Source organism: Phaseolus vulgaris, chromosome 5 (assembly GCF_000499845.2).
Source record: "Phaseolus vulgaris cultivar G19833 chromosome 5, P. vulgaris v2.0, whole genome shotgun sequence".
In the NCBI taxonomy this organism is placed as follows: domain Eukaryota; kingdom Viridiplantae; phylum Streptophyta; class Magnoliopsida; order Fabales; family Fabaceae; genus Phaseolus; species Phaseolus vulgaris.
This window is the reverse complement of record NC_023755.2, coordinates 29248332-29270379: the sequence shown is the minus strand read 5'-3', so window position 1 is coordinate 29270379 and position 22048 is coordinate 29248332. Positions and strand designations below refer to the sequence as shown.

Below are 22048 nucleotides of genomic sequence, written 5' to 3'. Positions count from 1 at the left end.
AAGATTGAATTTAATCTCTAACCTCTTTAAAGAATGCTTTTTGAGTGTTGTCTGATTCAATCATGAGACCCCATTTGGCAGTGGAGTTGCATGAGTGGATGGAAAGTGGAGAACTTCGTTTTTATTTATCTTAAAGTGCTATAACAATGGATCTTAACATTAGAAAATACAACACTATTCTAAAAGTGGCTGCATCCACTCAAGTGTAAATAATTACTAGTGGCCCTGTTTATCTTCTTGTTTATATCACTGAGGCCCAGCCATTCCTTTTTTTCACTAAACAATATTCAATTTGGGTTGGTGTGAGCCTGTGTGGACACATCATTGAAAACCTGTTGTTCAACCTATTGAGTTGTTCAATTATCTAGAAAAGAGACAACAAATAATTGAAGAAGCATTAAGAGTGTCTCAATGCACTTGAAAAAACAACAAATCAAAATTCTCCTATGTAGAATTCTGCTCCAAACAAGATGGAAAAATGGACCATAACAAACAAATATCAAGGCTTATCTATCTGTCCAGATGTACCTTCTCTTCATATCATATGCTTCATTTGTCAAACAAATTGATAAAAACTGCACATGGGAAAAATAAGGAAAAAGGGTGCAAATTACAAAATATAACTAAGGAAATGTACATCTATTATTGCAGATAGAGTCAAACATATACATCTAAGGACTTTCAAGAACATCCACCAGAAAAGGAAACTCATTCATTGTTATCTTACAATGGATGCTACTGTATGAGCCCAGAACCTGAGATTGTCCTTCATGTCTATCTCATTTCCTACAACTGGTACCCTCCAATTTAGCAATGGATTCACAGCTTTCTTTTGGTCCAAAACTCCCCAAGCTTCAGACAAATAAGGCCTGCAAATCACAGTTTCATCAATGTCATGTTGTGAACTCACTTCTCCTGCATCCTCTCTTCCTAGTCTTTGCAACCCTGGTATCAAAGAAACCAATCTTGAGTCCTTGTCTTTCTCAGAAAACACAAAACCCAAATCCATAAACCCTTTTAACTCCTTGAACTCAAGGTCTGACAGGCTCCTAGATGCTTTTTCTTTCCTGAAACTTCTTCTTCTTCTTCTATCACTATGAATCACTCTTTTGGTAGTGACTACTTGTTCATCTTCATGCTTTCCATGACCTTTTTCCAGTGGAAAATCTCCCACTTCCTTCCCAGAAAGAATTGGCATCAGCTTCTGTGGTGTGAGGACAGAATTTGGTGATGGAAAATCAGAGAAAAGACCTATACTTGACCCCAAGTTTTGGTCACTAAGAGACCTCACTTGAAGTGTTGGAACTCTGAGGAGCTTTGAATCAAAAGTAAGCACTTCCTTGACAAGGGACTGAGAGGTTGAGTCCACTGTCGCATGAAAAGATGACGAGGTTTTGTTGGTGAAAATTGTTGTCTGAAACCAGAATGTATCCAACAATCTCAGAACTTGTTCTGCATCCATTGCTTTGGTTCAAATGAATGCTGAGTAAACGTTGGGACAAGAAGAAACCTAACTAATAATCAAGAATTAAATGCTAAAGGGCATTGCTTGATCGCCCCATAATTTATGCATTTATAGCTCCCACGTTTTATTGCAGTGCTGGATATCTAAACCCCTTTTATCAAAACATTTTGGTTTTAAAACTATTTTTTTTAATTATCTTATTTATTATTAATTCTCATTTAAAATCGATTAAGTTTTGAAAATTATTTTTAAAACAAATCTTTAAAAAACGAAAATACAGAAATAGATGGAGGGTGTTTTCTCATCCCTTCTGATCCTAATTCAAAGATGTATGAATGGTAGTTTTTTTAATTAAAGAAGAAATCAAACACCCCCATAAAGTTTGAATTATTATATCTGCATCTCTCAATAATGCAAATGCTTCATCACACTCATTATTTCTTACTTTCCTTTTTTTTTATTGTATTTATGAGAGTTAAAAAATTTATATGTCCAATGACTGTAGTTTTAACTTTTTTCAAAATTTAATTGACTGATATTTTAATTTAAAGTCAAATATTAATTATTTTTCTCCAAATTAATTAGTGTATTTTTCTTAATAGAAAATGTATTTATGTTTTTATTGAAAGAATAAAATTTATTTGTCTATTTTCATTTTTAATCAAGATAAATAAACACTAAGAAAATTATTAAATAAAAATAAAATTTAGAAATAAAAAATAATTAATTATTATATTGATTAAATTAGATATTATTTTATAAATTAAAATATCATTATTTAAATTGGTTTCTATTATTAATAAATAATTTTTAAATTAATTTTTAATTAAAATTAAATATTATTTTAAAAACTAAAAAATATTATTTAAATTAGTTTTTATTGTAATAAATAATTTCTAATTAGCTAAAGGTTTTAGATACTAATTTTATGAATTAGTAACTAAATAGATACTAATTTAAAAATTATTTATTAGTAATAAAAAAATTAGATATTAAAAAAAAATTTCTAAAATAATATCTAATTTAATTATTATAGTAATTAATTAATTTTTTATCTTTAAAATTAGTTTTTATTGAATAATTATGTTTGATTTTGTTGTAGTGAAATTTATGAAGTTTTTTTTTATATGCTTGACAAATTCTTATTCAAATATCTTTTGAGGAAAATATAGCAAAATAAGTATGAATATAAAATGTGAAATGCCTTAATGAGTCAATATGCAAAATTAACTACAAGTATGTGAACATCTCTCACATATATTCTATAATTTTAATGAGTATGGAAAAAAATGGTTAGAAACATATAAAATGGTTGAAACATTTTAATGCTCATTAGGTGTTAGGTGTTAGTTGAAGAAATAAATAAGTTGTGGATGAGGGATAGACATCATCAACAATTTTCTTCTCTCATTTATTTTGCAGATCAGTGAAGTGAAGTCTTGTTCAATTATTTGTCAACTTATGAGAACTGATATATGAATGTGAGTGGAATTCACTTCTATATCCCACTATAATATTTATAGTTTTCTCTCACATTTTTTTCCTCTGGGGTGTTCATTTATAATTGTTTTCTTAATATTTAGTAATGAATAATTAATGATGGGCTTGTACTATTTTAGAGAATGACTAATGTAATATTTTCTTTTTATTTTTGTAAAATTATTAAATAAAAGTAAGGCTAATTTTTTTATTCATTAGATTAATTCTTTTTGTCCCTAAATTCAAAATTAATGTTTTTAGTCCCTAAAATGTAAAATTGATATTTTAAGTCCCCAAATTTAAATATAATTCTTTTAGTCCTTCAAAGTTAAAAATATTTTTTAGTTTCCAAATTTAAAAAGTAATTTTATGTCTTCCTATTTTGAAATAATTAATTTTGATTTTCAAAGTTTTATATTGTTAAAAATTTGTAAAACATAATAAACATGTGTTTAATTTGAGAAAAAATATTTTAATAGTTCAAAAAAAATTAAAAATAGTTTTCTATAACCTATAGAAAGGATAGATTGGATGAACACATAAGTGTGCAATAAATAAAAAAGCTTAGCGAAAACTTGTTTTATAATATTTCATTCAACCTAATTTGCAACCAATTTTTCTTAAACAAATTTTTGAAAGGTTCAACTGTAATTAATATATTATAATAAATATTCTTATTGTGACTTTTATCTTACACAATTATACAAAATCACTTATAACAATTTTATATTTCTTTAATATAAAGAATACATAAATATTTAACATTAAATAACTTTTTGTCTTTACAAGTATCTAAAACTTTCACTTATAACTTACAAAGAAAGTTAAATATTTTAAATAAGACTTTCAACTCTTGAGAATGGATATGATTTTGAACTTTTCTTATTTTAAATAAGACTTTCAACTCTTAGAGAATGGATATGATTTTGAACTTTTCTTATAAGGTAATTTTCTTTAAGAAATTTACTAATGTGTTGTTTTCTGGAACCATATCCTTTAATAATTCCAATAATTCAATTCTATGAAATTTATATCAATTCATCCATTTCTTGCTTTTAAATTGAATAATCAAAAGTTGTTGACAATTTTATAAAATTACTATATGAATACAATTGTTGCTCCAAATCATACTTCAAATAATCATACACATGTGTTCTTCCAAAAAAAAATCACTAACATCAGGTATCATTTCCTCTAAATAGTCATTTATCCCTTATTCAAAATTTTCTATTGTTGACATAGTTTAAATGTTTAATATTTCTCTGTGTCATGATCATATTGTATAACTCTTCACAATATCAAATATAAATAAGTGATCACCTATTTCTCCAAGATCGTGAAGTATCTAATTTAGATAGCGAACACATGGACAATAATATGTCTCATTGATAGATTATCCATTTTGACGAGCAAATTGTAAGATCTCGTCAATTCCCTTTTCATACTTTTCACTAATGTAACGTGCATTCATCCCACTTCGGTCCATAACTAGGTAGGTTACAAATTCCATCATCATCAACCATGCAATGTAGTGTGATTCTCACTTTTGTAGTTAAAGGTGGACCCTAATCATTTAGCAAAACATTTTCCACAATTTGCTAGTATGTAAAAACAAAGTCTATTATCTTAAATTTGATAAAATTTTGGCAATATTTCACATTGATATTCAAAGTACACAAAATGAAAGTAGTAACAAAGCACCACAGTCAAGTATGCACATACAAAACAACAAAAAATGTTTTTTTTAACCAAAATTTCACCAAATTTAAGGTTAGATTTATAATGTGTACATATTAACAAATTTAGAAAAATAATTTTCCCAAAGTTTTCAATTGGACAACTCAAGATTTAAAACAAATAATTAATGTTTAATCATTCGTAATAAATCATAAATCACAACTATGATTTACTCAACCTATGCATAAATTCAATACTTAATTTAAATAAAATTACTACAACAAAATATCAAAACTACATTTTTTCCTATAATTTCCCTACAATAGATTTTATAAATTTTCTATAACTTAATTTATAAAATTTTAAACAAACTAATGAATAAATAACTATATCATCCTAAAGATTAAAATAATAAATAATTAATTAGTCCATGTAACTTTACTATTTCGAAATTCTAAATTTAGAATTTTAAACACCTTATAATATTAATTGATAAAAAATTAATGTTAATATTTTAAATTTAAACAACTAAATAACACATTTAAAAATTAAATAAAAATTGTAATATCAACCAACAATAACCAATAACAATTCAATGAAGACACGCATGCATTCTCAAGATTTAGATTCTAAAAAACAACTAAGCTTTCAATTTTAATAATAAAATAAAAATATCGAGCATTAGTCTTAATGATAAATGTACATTCACAACTATCTAAATGTAATAGAAGTGAAACGTCTATCACTATAAATAACAAATAAAGAAGAAAGAATAACATGTTTAAGTTCATCAAATAGTGCATAAAAACTCTAATGAGCACATTGGAGAAGGAAAATCATGCAAATCCAAGGATCCAAGGAAGAGGAAGCCCAAATACAATTTAAAAGAAGTTTTGTACCAGATTTTAGGACAATGTAAAAATTTCACTTTATTTACTAAAATTTCACCACATAATTTTTTTTACTATATACATTTTAGATGTAAAAGTTGTTATATAATTGGTCATTTTTCACTATCAACGTCCTGAAAGAGAGGTTCTATAAGATACTAATCACTCAGTTAGGGAATCCCATGCTAAAATATGTAGAACTTTTTTAAAAAAAAATATTATGGATATTAAAATTCAAAAGAAAGAAAATTTAAGACAAATAAACAACATTTGCGTGGTGGGTAATGTTTACGTGTGTAACACGCGACATTTAAATAGAGGAATTTAAAGCATGAAAAGGTGCAGTGTGGGGTACTATAAAAATAGAAAATTAATTATTTAATTTGAGCAAAAATACAAGCGTGTCTCTCTACAATATTTTTTTTATATATTATCTTATTTTAACAGTTAAAATGTAATAATTAAATTAAATTTATATATTTATTTAAATAAAAATATGTATTAATATGTTTAATGTGCATTTTATAATATGAATTAAAATAATAAAAAAAGTAATATAATTTTCATATTTGTATTAGAGGAAAAAAAGTTAATTATATTACAAAATAGTGGTGTGTATACTTAATTTAAGAAGATAAGTAATTCATTTCTATTTTCTTATTTTTAAAATATAATTAAGAACCAAATAAAAACATGAAATATGTATAAGTATCATATTATATATATTGTTATAGATATTTTTAGTAGTATTCAAATATTTTAAAAGATAAAAAATACTTAAATGTAATGTATTTAATACTAAAAGAATTAAGTATATATAATAATATTATATTAACATTTTAAAAGCATTATTTCTATTTTTAATTCTATCACATTATAGCTTAAAGATACTAAGAGGGAAATATATTTTAATAGCCACACTACTTCACCTTAAACATTTAGCATTTATTTTAGTAATGAATAATTATACTAAAATTAAGTAGTTTATGGACCCACTCATTAGTCAAGTATACAAACATGTTTAATCTAGAGATTATATAGATCAAGTTGAAAATACTTGCATTAACATTTATTTTAGGAATCTTATTTTATGATAAAATGTTAATATTTACTTTTTATACCTACATTACATGCATATTTTTTAAAAAAATAATATGAGATATTAAATATAAATATTTGTAATAAAAAATGAAGTCATAATTCACCGTTTGTTAGTGTGAACATGAACTAGTACAAATTCACGTGTTGCCAATGCCTTTCACAAAGAGACAAAAGATTCAACAATAATTGCGATTTCTATATCACGTGCATAATAGAATATGAACACAACACTTGAATACACATTTTACCTAATACTTTTCTATATATTAACTCTGCTTTTTTATGCCATTTTTTAAAATTTTGAGAATAAAATAGCCCAAATTTTCATTTTAAGCAAACATTAGTTTATTTTTAAAATAAAAATAGTCATACAATTTTTTAATAATTCCCCATTTTCTACAAATGTTTAATAACTCTCTAAATAAATTAATGTCATTTCTCCCTTCAACCACTCTTCTAAAACTACATAAACTTTTTATATGTATATAGTTAGGTAGACACTTGTCAGCTTGTGACAAAATGAGTTGCTTGAACTTATTTAAAAGTCCATATATATTGTATAATTTTAAATTCCTTTTTGACTAGTAGTTTTGTTTAGTGGTTTTTTTTTGTTATAAAACATTTAATTAGTTTGAGTAGTTCTTTGTTGTTGTTTCTACAACCATGAAGAAAATGCAATATTCTTTTCCGGTCTTTTGAACATACTTTTTTTACTAGTTAAAATTTATTAAAATTAGACAAAATAAGAAATCCACCTCTAATTTAATATTCCCTTTTATGATTTTTTCAGTTTTTAATAATTTTTAACTAATAAAAAATGTAATAGAAACAATATGCTAACAATAATATATTAGACATTTCACCTTTAAACGTTGTGTAAATGATTCATATAATAAAATATGAGTTTGATCGTGCACAAATTTATCGATCAATAATAATTATAGTACGATAATATTAGTATTTCCATAAACTTTCGTTAGTCAAACAAGAAAATTGACCTTTACATGTGAAAAAAAATTGTTTTCTTAAAATGATGGTTATAAAAAGAAGAAAACTACAATCCCAAATATGAGAATGGAAATGGGCCTTACTTGAAAAAAATTACGAATGATAGGAGGTGTTTCTTCCTCTACCTCCATATCTTCTCCTAATACCATAATCAGATGAAAATACTATTTTATCCCTAAAAAATTTTTGAATTTCACAATTCAAAAATGTATATTTTACACATTATATTATAGAATCTGAAAGGTATTTATGGATTCGGATTCTACAATCTAGAATTTCTTTTTCTTTTAAAAAATACCTTATGAATTAAAAAATCTGAAATGAAAATATTTTTCAATTTGAAATGTATTTTTTCTTAAAAAAATTATTCTATATTATAGAATTTAGTAGGTCAAATCTATAAATAACTTTTAAATTATAAAATTTAGTAGGTCAAATCTATAAATAACTTTTAAATTATAGAATTTTAAATTATAGAATTTAGAGGTATTCTTAATCCAAAAATAGGTTTTGAATTATAAAATCTAAATTTTTTTTAATCATCCATTACAAAATATTAATAGAATAAAAGATATTTTTGGTTTTTACACAAGAAAATATCGGAAGTATAGGAAGAAATAACCATTATAGGTGATCTATTTTGAAAAAAAAAAATGCATGTGATGCATATGAAAATAATTTTTATGTTTTTTTTAAACTTTAAATAAATGATAATAATGAATTTAATTCGTGCAGAGCTATTATTAGACTTTAATGTTTATCACATAAACTTGTCATGAAAATTTAGTTTTTAGGATATCATCAATTTTTATTTGGTGATTTTTATAATTTTCAATAAATCTTAATTAATAACAAAAATGTTTTATGGTAATGAATTATAGTACAGTGTGTGTTTATAAACATGATCTTTCATTCGTACTAATTAATTTGATTAAATATAACAATTTGTCTCAGTACAAAAAGCGCTTTAAAGTATGCTTTATTTTGACGAAAGTAGTGACGTTTAAAAATACATGTAATTGAATTTGGATAATACAAAAGAACTTAGGGTAACTTTAATACTGTTTATTAATAAGTGTATATAATTTATTTATAGAGTAACTTTAATATTGTTTTGTTACTTTAATCATAAAAGTAGAGCTTTAGGGAAAAGAAAAGGCACTACAAACACTTCACAACGCATTTACTTTTGTCCTCTCATTCCTTCAATAACCAATGCTTAATTTTATTTACCCATCTAATTAACTATGTTTGAAGATCAATAATCTCGTGTTAGGCAAATAACAACCATTAGATACTTCAATCACTTCATAGCACTATTAATTACATAATAATTATGTATAATTATATTCATTTACTTTAACTTCTTATAAAACAAAAATTAATAATATTTATAAATATAATCATTCTTTGAAAAGATACGCTAGTTGTACAGCCAACAATACATTTCTCATTTTCATGCATTTACCAAGTCAACAAGTTGAAACCGGTGAATAAAAATGCAATTCTCATCAAATGAGAGAAAAAAAAAAGAAGAGTAAATCAGCATTCAACTACATGAAAAAATTATCATGATGTCATGCTAATCTTTTAAAGCTGTGAATCACATTAATCCAAAATTAAAATAAATCTTGTAATGTATGCAATAATATTAGCAAATATCTACTACTAGATATTAAATAAAAACTAATTTTAAATAAAAAATAATAATTAGTTGTTATAGGAACTAAATTAGATACTATTTTACATACTAAAAGACTTATATTGATATTTAAATTAATTTTTAAATTGATATCTAATTAGCTAACAAGATTTTAACTACTAAATTATTTTGATTCTAAAATTGGTAACTAATTAGATATCAATACAAAAATTATTTATCAAACATAAAAACTAATATGATATCAATAACTTTTTTAGTCTTTAAAATAGTATTTAATTTAATCAATATAACAACTATTTTTTTTTTCTAAAATTTATTTTTATTTAATTATTTTCTTATAATTATTAGATACTTATTTTTTTAATTTCTTTCATTAACGTTTTACCCTTTCATAACTTAAAATAGTTTTTGAACACTAACAATAGTAATATTAAAATTTCTAATATATCCTCTTTCGTATTTTTTTTTTCCTTATGAAAAATGTAATATATATATATATATTTATAAATTCAATAGCTTAGATACATGTATACATTTTATATAGTTTTGATCTATTATAAATTAAACTTGTGTATTTTATTTATTACACATAGACTCGAAGGAGTCTCATGTTATTATCTAGTCTTTTCTTAAAGTTCTTTATTAATAGACATACATTACTTATGTATCGTTTTTGTTAATATATGTATTTTGCTTTAGTCTCCATATTTTCTTGTATTTCCTTTCTTTGTTTTCTTTTAATGATTTTTTTTATGTGGTGGCAGATGATTGTTGTTACTTGAGGTGTCAGCCTAATTGAGATATCAAATTTCATAATGATGCCTAACATGAGAGTTTTTATAAAAAAAAGTATTTTATCATTTATCACATGTTTTTTTTTTCTCTAATAGTTTATATTTATTTTCTAGTATGTCTAACAATATGATTGCTTTAATATTTTTCTTCAAGTTGTGATGTTTTCAATATATATGCCTTGAACACATGCTTTGGTATCTTTACATGTTCTTATAATTATATGTTTTTCTCATATATATATATATATATATATATATATATATATATATATATATATATATATTACGGAATACATGTATCATACATGTTTTATGATAAAAAATTTATTTGTTACATGTCTTATAATAAACCAATGAATTGATCCTTTATTTAAAATGTGTTTTATTTGCTTTAATCTTAGTGTCTAATCTTCATACGACAAAATCTCTTGTATCAACATTGATGGTTTAAAACTCACAATCACGTATTGTCTAATTACACTAATCATAATGTCTTATACTTGTTTTTCACTCCCATATATTTCAAAAATACCAAATAATACAAATGACTAGTTAGACAATGTATAATTGGATGACAGTGAAACCTACAATGAAAAAGAAGTGGGTTTGAGTGGAAGAGTTTACAAGAAGCAAACTACTTAGTAAATTAAATAACATACGACTGAAAAGGGAAGTGCATGACACATGTAGTTAGGTAAGGGAAGATAATGGGGTTTTTTTTTATCAAGTTAGCTTATGGAATTGTTCACAGTAATATCACGATTGAAAATAATAATTTTTCAAAATGTTTTGGTTTATAAAATTCTTCCCTAATGCTCAAATACTAGCATGGAGAGTATTATTGGGCAAAATCCCCATGAGGGTAAATCTAGTCAAAAGAGGTATCCTTTTAGATACTTCTATATGCCCTCTATGCCAATAAGAAGATGAGTTTGTCTATATTTGTTCATTTAGTGTAAGGTGACATCCTTTGCTTAGATTTCATGTTGTAGATGGGTGGATATTCAGTTTGCCCAACATGAGATCCTCATGTGTCACTTTGATCAATTCCATCTTTTTCACGTAAATCAAAAACAAAACTTGGTTTGGAAAGGTGTATGGATTGCAATGGTTTGGAGTCTCTGGGTTCATAAAAACAAAGTGGTCTTTGAACTAGGGAAAGTTGATGTGGAGGAAGTGTTCCATTTAGCTCAACTTAAGAGTTGGGTGTGGATGAAAAGCAAATTGTCACACATTAGTTTCTCTCTTTCTGATTTGATCCTAAACCATATTCCCTTTATCAGAATAATTAGATAATTTAGCTTCATGTTTGTAATGTTCTATTCTTAGTTCAAGTTATAATCCTAAATATGTTTTCGTCATGATTATCTATTTGTATACCATGTTATGTGTGGTTGGGAAGGAATACTTCTATGTAGATGCGCAGGTAATAAAGAAATTGTGTAGGAACTTGAAGGGAAGTTTTGCATGGTGGGAGATAGCACGGGAGCAAAACAGGGTCCTTTTTTATGTTGTGATGTTTACCACACAGGAGCATGGCAGCAACTTTGGTTGAAATGGCTCTTTTCTGCATCATTGAGTGCAACAGGGAAGGATGAAAACAACACTTGCTTGTGACCTGCTCAATTTTAGGAGGAGTTAGCCAAATTAACCCGCCATGTTAGGTGGTGAGTTTGTTGTTGGATTTTGTTGGTTTTATCTGGAGTACCGTTTGTTGATGCAAAATTTGTAATGTCATTGGTACTACACTAGGAAATTTGTTAAATTGTGGAAGTGAAATGATCAAAGTTGGCTAGTGTAGGTAGTTTTTGTTATGGAAGATTGGTATAAATGGTTTTTTAGGAGGTATGTTCTAAGGATTAGCTAATTCTCTTTGTTGGATCTTTCTAGGTGGTCTTTTTGTATCTATATCTATCTTGGAACATTAGTTTAGGTTGTTTTGTATAGGGTTGGAACACCCTTAAATGCCCTAAATTATTTAATTTATTCTTTATCGATAAAAAAAGATAATGTATATGTTTTTTTCTTTTGTACAAATCTCATTATTTGTTATAATAAAAAAATAAGAAATTATTATGGCATAAATGAGTTTTCACATATGAATGAACAATAATCTAATTTGAAAAGTTTGTCATAGACATTTCATAATTTTTTATTATAACAAATAATATCATTTTTTTTTATATATAATCAAGTTGCTTAGTTTAAAATAAGAAATAAAAATCTATATAACAAGTAAAATAAGTGTTAGAAGATTAGAAGAAAGAAATAAAGAATACAAGACTTATATTATATCAGTTATCAATTCAATAACTAAGATGGTACCAAAGATATTTAAAGTTTATTCTAGTTAAGTTCATTGGAGTTATTGTGTCCATTATTGGGCTTGTGTTAGACCACCCACAAGTATTTAATCTCACACTTGAGATGTTCATTCCTCGACATCAAAACGTGTGTTGGGGATCCTACATTGACTAAGAATAAGGTTGAATTATAATTTATAAATGGGGTGTAATCCTCACTTTACACTCCCACTTTCTAAGATAAGACTTCAATATAAGATCATCTACTAGACAACTTTAGAGAGACCCTTATTTGTTAATTTTTCACTTGTGTGAAATTAGTCTCTAGAATAAGGAGTGTCTATATCTCATATACTTTTTTTTGTGAGAATTTCCTTGTAAACAATTCAAACAATATTTGTTATTTTGCTATAAGTGACATTAGAGACTTAGCAAGTACTCATGTTTTTTTTCTTAAGGGAAGATAAATGGATAAACAAGAACGACTTTATGTAGTAAGGCGAGTCAAAAGTGTGGAAGTGTAAAAATACTTGACAAATTTGATTTTAAGATATGTATTTAAAATGTAAATGATTTGATCTTCATCCAAGAATTACTTTTCATGAATTCATGAATGTTAGATTGATTTCATGTATTATAAATCAATGATAATTTTATGGGAAGTTAACATATAGATTCTTTTGTCTATTATTCTAAACACCTTTAAACACAATTATAAAACAAACTATTCTAATTTCTAATTATAAAAAAAAAAAATACCCGCTCTAAGACAAGTCAACTTAATATATTAATTTACATAAGTTTTCATTATCCACATAATGTTAATAAAACAACATTATCCACAAGTTTTCATTAATTTACATCTACTAACTTAATATATTAATTTACATAAATTTTCATTATCTACAAGAAACTAAAACGTTCTTGTAGAAAACTCTAATTGTCAAACTAAAGATATTACTACGATCCTAGACAAATAGATACTAATTTTTTTTCGTCAAATTTCATATCTAAGCACCTACTCTTAAGCATGTAAACAACCTAACAAGTAATAATTCGAATAAAAAAAGTTCTTTCAGTACATCCAATACTCTTACATTACTTAGGAGTATTGTTCAAGATAAATTTAAATACACATTCCTTCTTTAATCTTCTGAGACACATTTTAAGGACAAAATTGTGATGTGACTTTGAACTCTAAAACAAACAATATATCAGACGCAGTTACCTTAATCATGTTATTTTAACTGACTTAAGATCCAAACAAACTCCAAAGTAGACAATATCTCAGATCCAATAATTAATCCTAATGATGTTATCTCAACAAAGTTAAGATCGAAACATAATAATAAAAAACTTACTCTAAACAAAATTTTGTTCATTAAATTATCTTCTCTTTTCTACTAATATCATTAGAAAAAATTTAGATATTAAAGAGGAGGAACGATCACTAAGACACTTAGAGAGAATATAAAAAAATTAATTTCAATAAAATGACAATTTTTGTGAAATAAAATTTCTATAATTAAGTTTTTCTATTCATAATTTTTTAATTTAACTAATAAAATATTGATACTTTATCTTTAAACTACTTATACTCAAATTAATATGTTCTTATAAGTGGAACTTAATTTGAAATTAGTAAACTATTGAGGCTTTAAAAAGATGTTTGACGTAATCCTTTTACAGATGTGATGCAATTTAAAGGAAAAGGAAGTAACATTAAAAAATGTTTAATTCAAACTTCTCAGGATTTATCCTAGTCTTGCCATCTTCATTTGCCCAAGGCTCTGAACAGAATTAGGTGGATTTCAATATTCAATTACGAATTCAAAATGAAAATTTTTCTTATTTAATTTCCCAACCACCCCGTTCAAGGAAGAACACATACGTTATTGCCTAATCTAATCGGCATTTGAATCCTAATCACAAGTTAACTAAAAAACCAATTGTAGTGTCTTCATGTCAGACTTAGCATTTTAATAATGGTTCATTATCACAAATTATTGTTTGAGTAGATAACACATTGTCTTTAATATTAAGTATATTAACAGTTGGCATAATAACTGGATATGATTGCAACTGTTTAATTATATAAAAGTCAATTAGACCAAAGGATAATGAAATCCAAAGCCAAGAATCTGACCAATAATTAGTCATTTACAAATTAAAATGTCTTCATTCATGCATACGTAATAACACTATCATTTATCATTGCTTTATAATAATTCTTTTGCTTTTAAACCTAATTACCCTATTTTCAGTGGAAGTCTGTAGACCAAAAACCGACATTTATTTCCCTAAGTGACAAAACATCAATTACAGTTTTGTTTTAATATTGATTTAGGTTTTTGTCCCACAAAATGTATGATAATTGAAATTATCAATGTGAACACCTCTTTCACTAAACATTTGAAGCGTGATTTTCCACTTTTCTTAATTAGGTTTTGTTTTTAGCATGACCTCATTACAAAACAAGAGTTAAGCACACAGTTTATTTAAACATATATGAACTATAATACCAGAAAAAAAAAATTATACTTTTCATGGGGCTGAGTGAAACTAATATTAATTTTGGTTGCTTTAAAACTCTACAAACTTGCTTTGAATTAAGAACACTATTATTATGAAACAGAATATATAAATAGAAATTTATTGTACTTTTTATAGTAAAAATAGAAGATAAAAAAAAGACTGAACAATAATTTTTTTTTGTAATAAATAAAACTTATTGTGTTTATTGATTTTTGTAAAATAATCTTAAAAGACATATAACAAGCAACGAATGAATGATGTAGTAAAATTCAAAAACTTACTCGTCGTAAAAGTTTTCAATATTATTTATCTGAATGGGTTGTAGTATAAGTCAATGAAAACCAAAATCAGTGGAACCGATAAAATTGATGAAAAAGATTCAGGTTAAAAGAGTAATAAACTACTATTTTAAATTTTTTCTTATAAACTAAAATATCAGTTTTATTCTACTTATAAACTTGTTATTATTATTAAACATATTTATTATCAAAACTTCAATTGAGTTATAATACATATTTTATTTAACTTTTTTATATAACAACCTATGCATTTTTATGTTTACTTTTTTCTTTTTAATATTTTAAAATTATGATACTATTTTATATATTTTTAATTATTAAAATAAATTTATTACAATTTACTCGGTTCTGATTAAATCATTAAATATTAAACTAATTTTTTATTTGATTAAATGATCGATCCAATTAATTATATATATATATATATATATATAAATCACTTTTAATAAATAAATCATTAAGTCATACAACACAATTCAATCATTCAAATGCTAGTAAAATAATTCCAAAATAAGATGGTAAATGTATTCGTTAAAACTTTAAGTTAAGTCGAGTCATAAAAGTTTAACAATAATAATAACATATAAGTTAATTGTGTTATTATAAGAGTGTGTATAAAATGTAGCAACATGTCAATCTTTTGTATGTTAATCTTTTATCTTTTGTATTAATGGAAAATCTAATCATATCATACAAAAAAATTATTAAACAAAAATTAATTTTAAATATAAAAAATAATTAATTATTATATTAAAATTAGATATCATTTTATAAATTAAAAAAAATATTATTGTTTAAAATAATTTTTATTATTAATATAAATATATCAACTAATTTTTAAATTTATATTTAATATTAATTATGAAGGTTTCAACTACTAACTAATTTAAATTTTAAATTAATTAATATAAAGATTAATTTAAAATCTAAAATAACTAATAGTTAATATTAGATATCAATTTAAAAATTAGTTTATAAATTTTATTAATATTAAAAATTACTTTAAATATTAATAAATTTTTTTTAATTTATAAAATAGTATGTAACTTAAAAAATATAATAATTAAATATATTTTATTTTTTGAAATTAAATTTTGTTTAATGATTTTTAAAAATATAAAAAAGGTGTTAAGTTATGTTAAAAGAGTTTTCAAACTTCAAATCATTTGTTCAACTTTTGAATGAGGGTTTGAGATGCCTTTTTCTTAGAAACACTATTCTAGTTACGAAAAATTCTAACTAAAGATTGATTTGAATAGGGACAAATTCATTTAAGTATGTTTATTTAACTATGTTTTAAGCTTACAAGTTTTATTTTTTTTAATGTACTTTTTGTAGTTTTTTTTATCAGTAATGTATTTTTTTCTAGTTCTCATTTCGTTCTACAAATATAAGAAAAGAGAAATGAATTATACTTTTTAGTTAATATATATCTAATATTTTAAAACTTCTTTAGTAAAAAATTGATGAAGAAGAAAAATTAAGAGAAAAAAAATAACAAAGATAATGAACAATAAAGTAAATGAAGATAAATAAAGAACCAAGCTTCTCAAATAACTCTATTTTTTGTTTAGTTAGATTTTAAAGAGAAAACCATAAAAACATGGATGAAACAAATAAGTATAATTTTTTACCCAATCATGTAATAATAATTATTTGTCTTGCCAACTTTTTCTCTTACGACATTTTCGTTACACGAGTCATCATATAATATTTTAATTTAATTTTTGTGAGTTTCACTATAATTTTTAAAATCTTCTTGTAATTTTTACTTCATGATAAGGATCATGTAAGACACTTTTTATCAATGTTTTATTAGATTGCTAGTATACTTTTTAAGAGAATTTTTTTTATGACCTAAGTCTTAATTTTATAATCCAATATATGACTCTATAACGAAAATGATTTTAATGAGTCAATTTTTTTTTATCTAAGAACATTAAACGGTAAAATATGTTTTAATTGGAGCAAACTCCGTCCAACAAACTTTATTGACGAGTGTCTTATATATGTTTTTCTATTGTAAGAAAATAAAAAAAAAGTTATTAACCTGTAAAAAATAGTAAATAAATAATTTATACCGTAACATACAACAACTTATTATCATCTTTGAATTTAAAGCAAGTTTATTATGTTGAGTTTGGAAAATATTATGATTAAATATAATTTATTTAGGAACATGTCATGAGGAGTTAAAATATAAATATTAAAAAAAATTGACAACAATGAACAAAATAAATTTATTTAATAAGTTTAATTAAAAATAAAATAATAAAATTCAATCACAAAGATAGTCATATTTTTTTTATCAAATTTAATTTATTTTAAGTTATCACTATCATTTAATCTACTATTATCTTCTCACTAAGTATAGTAATATAAAATTACTATTATTCTTACTATTATTTTATGATGAGTTAAATATCTCTACAAGAAAATCATGAAATAAAAACTAATTTTTAGTAACAAAAAATAATTAGTTGCTGGACTAAATTAGAGACCATTTTAGAGACTAAAAATATTTTGGTTTCTAAATTGGTTTCTATTATTGTTAAATGGTTTCTAAATTGATATCTATTTAGCAACCAAGGTTTTTGCTACCAAATTAAGAAACTAAATAATTGGTAGTTAAAACCTTGGTTGTTAATTAGATACCAATTTATAAACCATTTAACAATAATAGAAACTAATTTAGAAATCATCTTTTTTAGTTTATAAAATTATCTCTAATTTAATTACTATAGCAACATTTTTTTTATCTAAAATTGATTTCTATTTAATGTTTTTCTTGTAGTGTAGGTATTTTTTTTATTTTGACCTAAATTTGGTTTATTGTCAAATTTTTTATATTAATTTATCACTGACATAAATATTGTAATATTATAATATATGTTAAAATAAAATACAAGTAAAAATTCATCTCAATAATTTTTTCATTAAAAATACTCAGCTAAAATTTAAACTAAAAATAAAAATCAATCTCATATTCTAATACATAAGTAAAAAACATATAAACAGAATAAATTCTACAACACTCGTACATAATTTTCTTTTTTAAAATTACTGACAAGAATGGTTTCCTTGTTAAAATATCAACCATAACTACTTCCGTTGTAAATAAATTCTAAAAATCATTGTAAAATCACATACCATCACGTGATCGTGACCTTTGATCTGGTCCCTAATCTTCACAAAATATTCAAAACTACAAAAACAATTCTAACTAACTTAGAAATTAACAAGCATATTCGATTCAAAAGATGGTATAGATTCGAGAATTCGTCTCAAATCTTAAAAACATACAAAAAAAAAAACAGCGAACATCAATTAATCCAATTAGAAAGAAATTCAGTCCAATTTCCATTTAAAATCTCTTAAACAAGCCAACACTAATTTATTGCTTTCACACTAAAAATCTCAGAAATTTCACTTGTTTGTTATAGTTTAATAGCAGCCAACAACCCAGAAAGTCTCCATGCACATATTTTGGAATTATGGAATTAGTTATTCTCTCAATCTGAACCTTGATGCCCTGTCACCAAACACAACCTACAAAATTTGAAAATATGAAGCATTATATACATATTTTACTAACCCTAGCCAATAGTAATACACTATACACTTTGAAACATAGACTAATAGGGCGATGACAGAACAACCAATGAATGAATCGAAAACATAGTGTACCATGAACCTAACCTCATGAGATAAAAGCCTTCCCATGTAGTAGTGTTTTATTAATTGGGTATTTGCTTGCACGTCCACAATAAACTACACTGCTGCCAATCTGTCACCATGGCGGCTGATATTAAACACCAACCCCAACCCCTTCTCTCTCACTCTCACCCTTCTTCTCTTCTCAACCCAATCCCCACTCACCAATCCACTATTTCTACAACATACAAAATTATACATACATCCACCACCCAGATTTAGTTTCACTCCAAACCCATCATGTACCACCGTAGATTCAACAAACCGATACATGTCGCTAACCCAGATGAGCCCGAGCCCGAGCCCACCTCAGAAGCTGGGCCTGCTTCTCCCTCTTCCTGTGATGACACTAAAGCAGAAGCACCGTCACCTAAGAAAAGGTTTTGTTTTTCTCTTTCTTTTTTTCATGGGAATTGGGAAGTTAAATGTTGAAAGGTTTACGTTCATGGCACCATACGTAGGAGGGAGATGAAGAAAAGGGTGGTGACGGTACCGATCGGTGACGTGGATGGATCTAAGAGCAAAGGAGAGACGTATCCACCGTCCGATTCATGGGCCTGGAGGAAATACGGCCAAAAGCCCATCAAAGGCTCCCCTTACCCAAGGTATGCTCTAATATATATATACCACCTTTGCGGGCGGGCATACATTAATTCATTTACCTTAATTGTTTTACTTAACCATCATTTTTTAGCAAAATAAATCACATGCTAATTAGCTTCAGTTTGAAGGATATGGTAATAATAGGACTCAAGAATGCTAAATATCTTTCCGAACAGGAACCAATTTATAACTGAATCAAATAATTCAAAGTTCTTTTCTAGACCTGGAAGTGCGTTGCCGCCGCCGCCGTGAAAAACCGGCTGAAGGCGGCTGTGCTAAAATGCGGATCGGGGTTGTGGTGGTAGTCTGGTTGTTGAGAGCGCACACGCGACCTACGAACCGCGTTGCCTTCACGCCACAATAATTATGGAATATAAAAATCAGGAGTCGGAAGCCGTCATTTTCTATGTTTGATCTTTTTGTTTGTGAAATTGAACATTTTTTTTCTTCTTGTTTTCAGCTTATCCCATTTCGTTTTATAACTGTGTTTTATGAACTAGAGTTTGATAAGAGCATGCACGTTTTTTTTCATGCAACATTGTGTTGATCAGTTAGGATAACTTCCAACTAAATAAAAATCGGTACATTTATTGAAAAATAATAAAATTATTTATTATTTTGAATCATATGATTTAATATATGTCTTTACTCTTCATAGTTGGTAACGCACAAATAATTACAAAGTTTGCTAAGGGGATTCCTGATTAGAGATTTGGTTTTAAGTAATGACTTAAATTAGGTAGTGGATTATTTTTAACGAGGGATTAAGGAATTGGGATTGAGAATCACGCGCTTCAGATAGCGCAAAATTTATGAAAGACCCGTTTTCGCTGGTTTTTGTGGATTATCATCCCAGTCCACATCACTCTTCTCTCTCTTAAATTTTGTATTAAATATTTTCTTTTCATTCACAATAATGTTGAATTAATTAAGCAATTAATAATTAAAAATAATAAATTTGAATCTGAAAACGCAGGGGATACTACCGATGCAGCAGTTCAAAGGGGTGTCCCGCAAGGAAGCAAGTGGAGCGAAGCCGTGTGGACCCCACAAAGCTCATAGTTACCTACGCCAACGACCACAACCACTCCATCCCTCTCCCCAAATCCAATTCCTTCGCCGTTTCCGCCGCTTCCTCGCCGCCCGAGTCCGCCTCCAGGTTTCCGCCGGAGGAGGAAATGGTCGTATTTGCTACTCACACCGATTTTGAACTTGCCGGCGACGCGGCGGTTCTGCTCAGCCACCACCACTTCCGGTGGTTCGATGACGTTGCGTCCACCGGCGTCCTCGAGATCCCGATCTGCGGCGAGGTGGATGACGTGGCGATGCCGATGAGAGAGGAGGACGAGTTGCTCTTCGCCGATCTCGACGAGTTGCCGGAGTGCTCGGTGGTTTTCCGGCGGAGGAATATTCCGAGGAGCAGCGCGATCCGGTGCGGCGGCATCACAGGATAACGTAGTGACATATTATATTCGCGGCCTGAAAATCGTGCGCTATTAAAAAATTGGAAACGTAAAGAAATAATTAAATAAATTAATTTACGATTCATGGATTTCGTTTTTTTTTCCTTGCGTTGTACATTTGAACAATAAACAATTAATTACAGCAGGTTATCTTCTTTTGAAGAATTGCTCCAGTGTCGTTTTTTCTTCTGTACCGATTAGAATCCACTTGCAGCTCATTAGTGAAAATCCACCATCATTGTTCCCAGATTCTCTCTGGAAAAACAAATAAGGACCTTATCCATAAACACATCTAGAATTTCTTTATTGTAATACGTTGAATTAAGATTTCAAGGAGTAAAATAGTCACTCTCATATTTAAATTAAATAGAAGTATAGATACAAATATTCACAATTTTTTTTATATAATACTATTGGAAAAATTCTATGAGAAATTCCTGTTCGTTTATTTTACATGTAATAAAGATTTTGATCAATTTTCGATGGATGTTGTTAAAAACTTAAAAGGTTGAATTAAAATTATTGTTGGTTATATCTTTTACATGCAAAAGTTTATAATTACCATTTCGTAGAGTATTTTGAAGGAATGGAAGTAAAAGCTATATTTTGGAGAGGCCTTTCCATGAACCGCTTATGGTAATTTGGAAATTACTAGCTTCTTAGCCAAATCTGTAGTCAATATTCTATGCATTTCCTCCATAGGAAGTTATTCTTTGTATATCTTGAACATTTGCTTTCACGGTCCATAACGACTACAAATCTTTGATGCCTCCATCGTCTAAACTAAACAACAGGAACATACCTTGTTATGGACTTATTTGTATACTAATTTAACAATTTAATAAACTGAAACAAATCAACTTATTATAACTTTCTTTGCTCGACTTCTCTGTACTAATTTATAAATTCTCTTAAAATTACATAAATTAAGTATTTCTATGTTGACATCAAATAATTATTCATAAGGAAATTTAAGTTCTACATGGATAAAATGTTCAAATTAATTTATCAGTTACATTTTTCAGAAACAACTCAAGCTTATTATTGTGTTTAA

At 26.3% G+C, this 22048-nt stretch overlaps 2 protein-coding genes and 1 long non-coding RNA gene across 3 annotated transcripts; 1 reads left to right on the top strand and 2 right to left on the bottom strand.

The window, feature by feature from the left end:
• Window positions 1-620: 620 nt before the first annotated feature.
• LOC137835382 (uncharacterized) lies at window positions 621-1593 on the bottom strand. Its single transcript, XM_068643862.1, has one exon. It carries the CDS (start codon window positions 1460-1462, stop codon window positions 719-721), a length of 744 nt encoding a protein of 247 aa, XP_068499963.1. The 5' UTR covers window positions 1463-1593; the 3' UTR covers window positions 621-718.
• Window positions 1594-18442: 16849 nt separating this feature from the next.
• On the bottom strand, window positions 18443-19524 carry LOC137835380 (uncharacterized). The gene is made up of 2 exons (XR_011085082.1): window positions 18914-19524; window positions 18443-18763 (listed from the first exon to the last, which is right to left on the bottom strand). It is a non-coding gene; the product is annotated as an uncharacterized lncRNA (long non-coding RNA).
• LOC137835379 (probable WRKY transcription factor 69) lies at window positions 18862-21159 on the top strand. Its single transcript, XM_068643859.1, has 3 exons — window positions 18862-19308; window positions 19390-19533; window positions 20508-21159. The coding sequence occupies exons 1-3, from the start codon at window positions 19169-19171 to the stop codon at window positions 20983-20985; spliced, it is 762 nt and encodes a 253-aa protein (XP_068499960.1). The 5' UTR covers window positions 18862-19168; the 3' UTR covers window positions 20986-21159.
• Window positions 21160-22048: the final 889 nt, after the last annotated feature.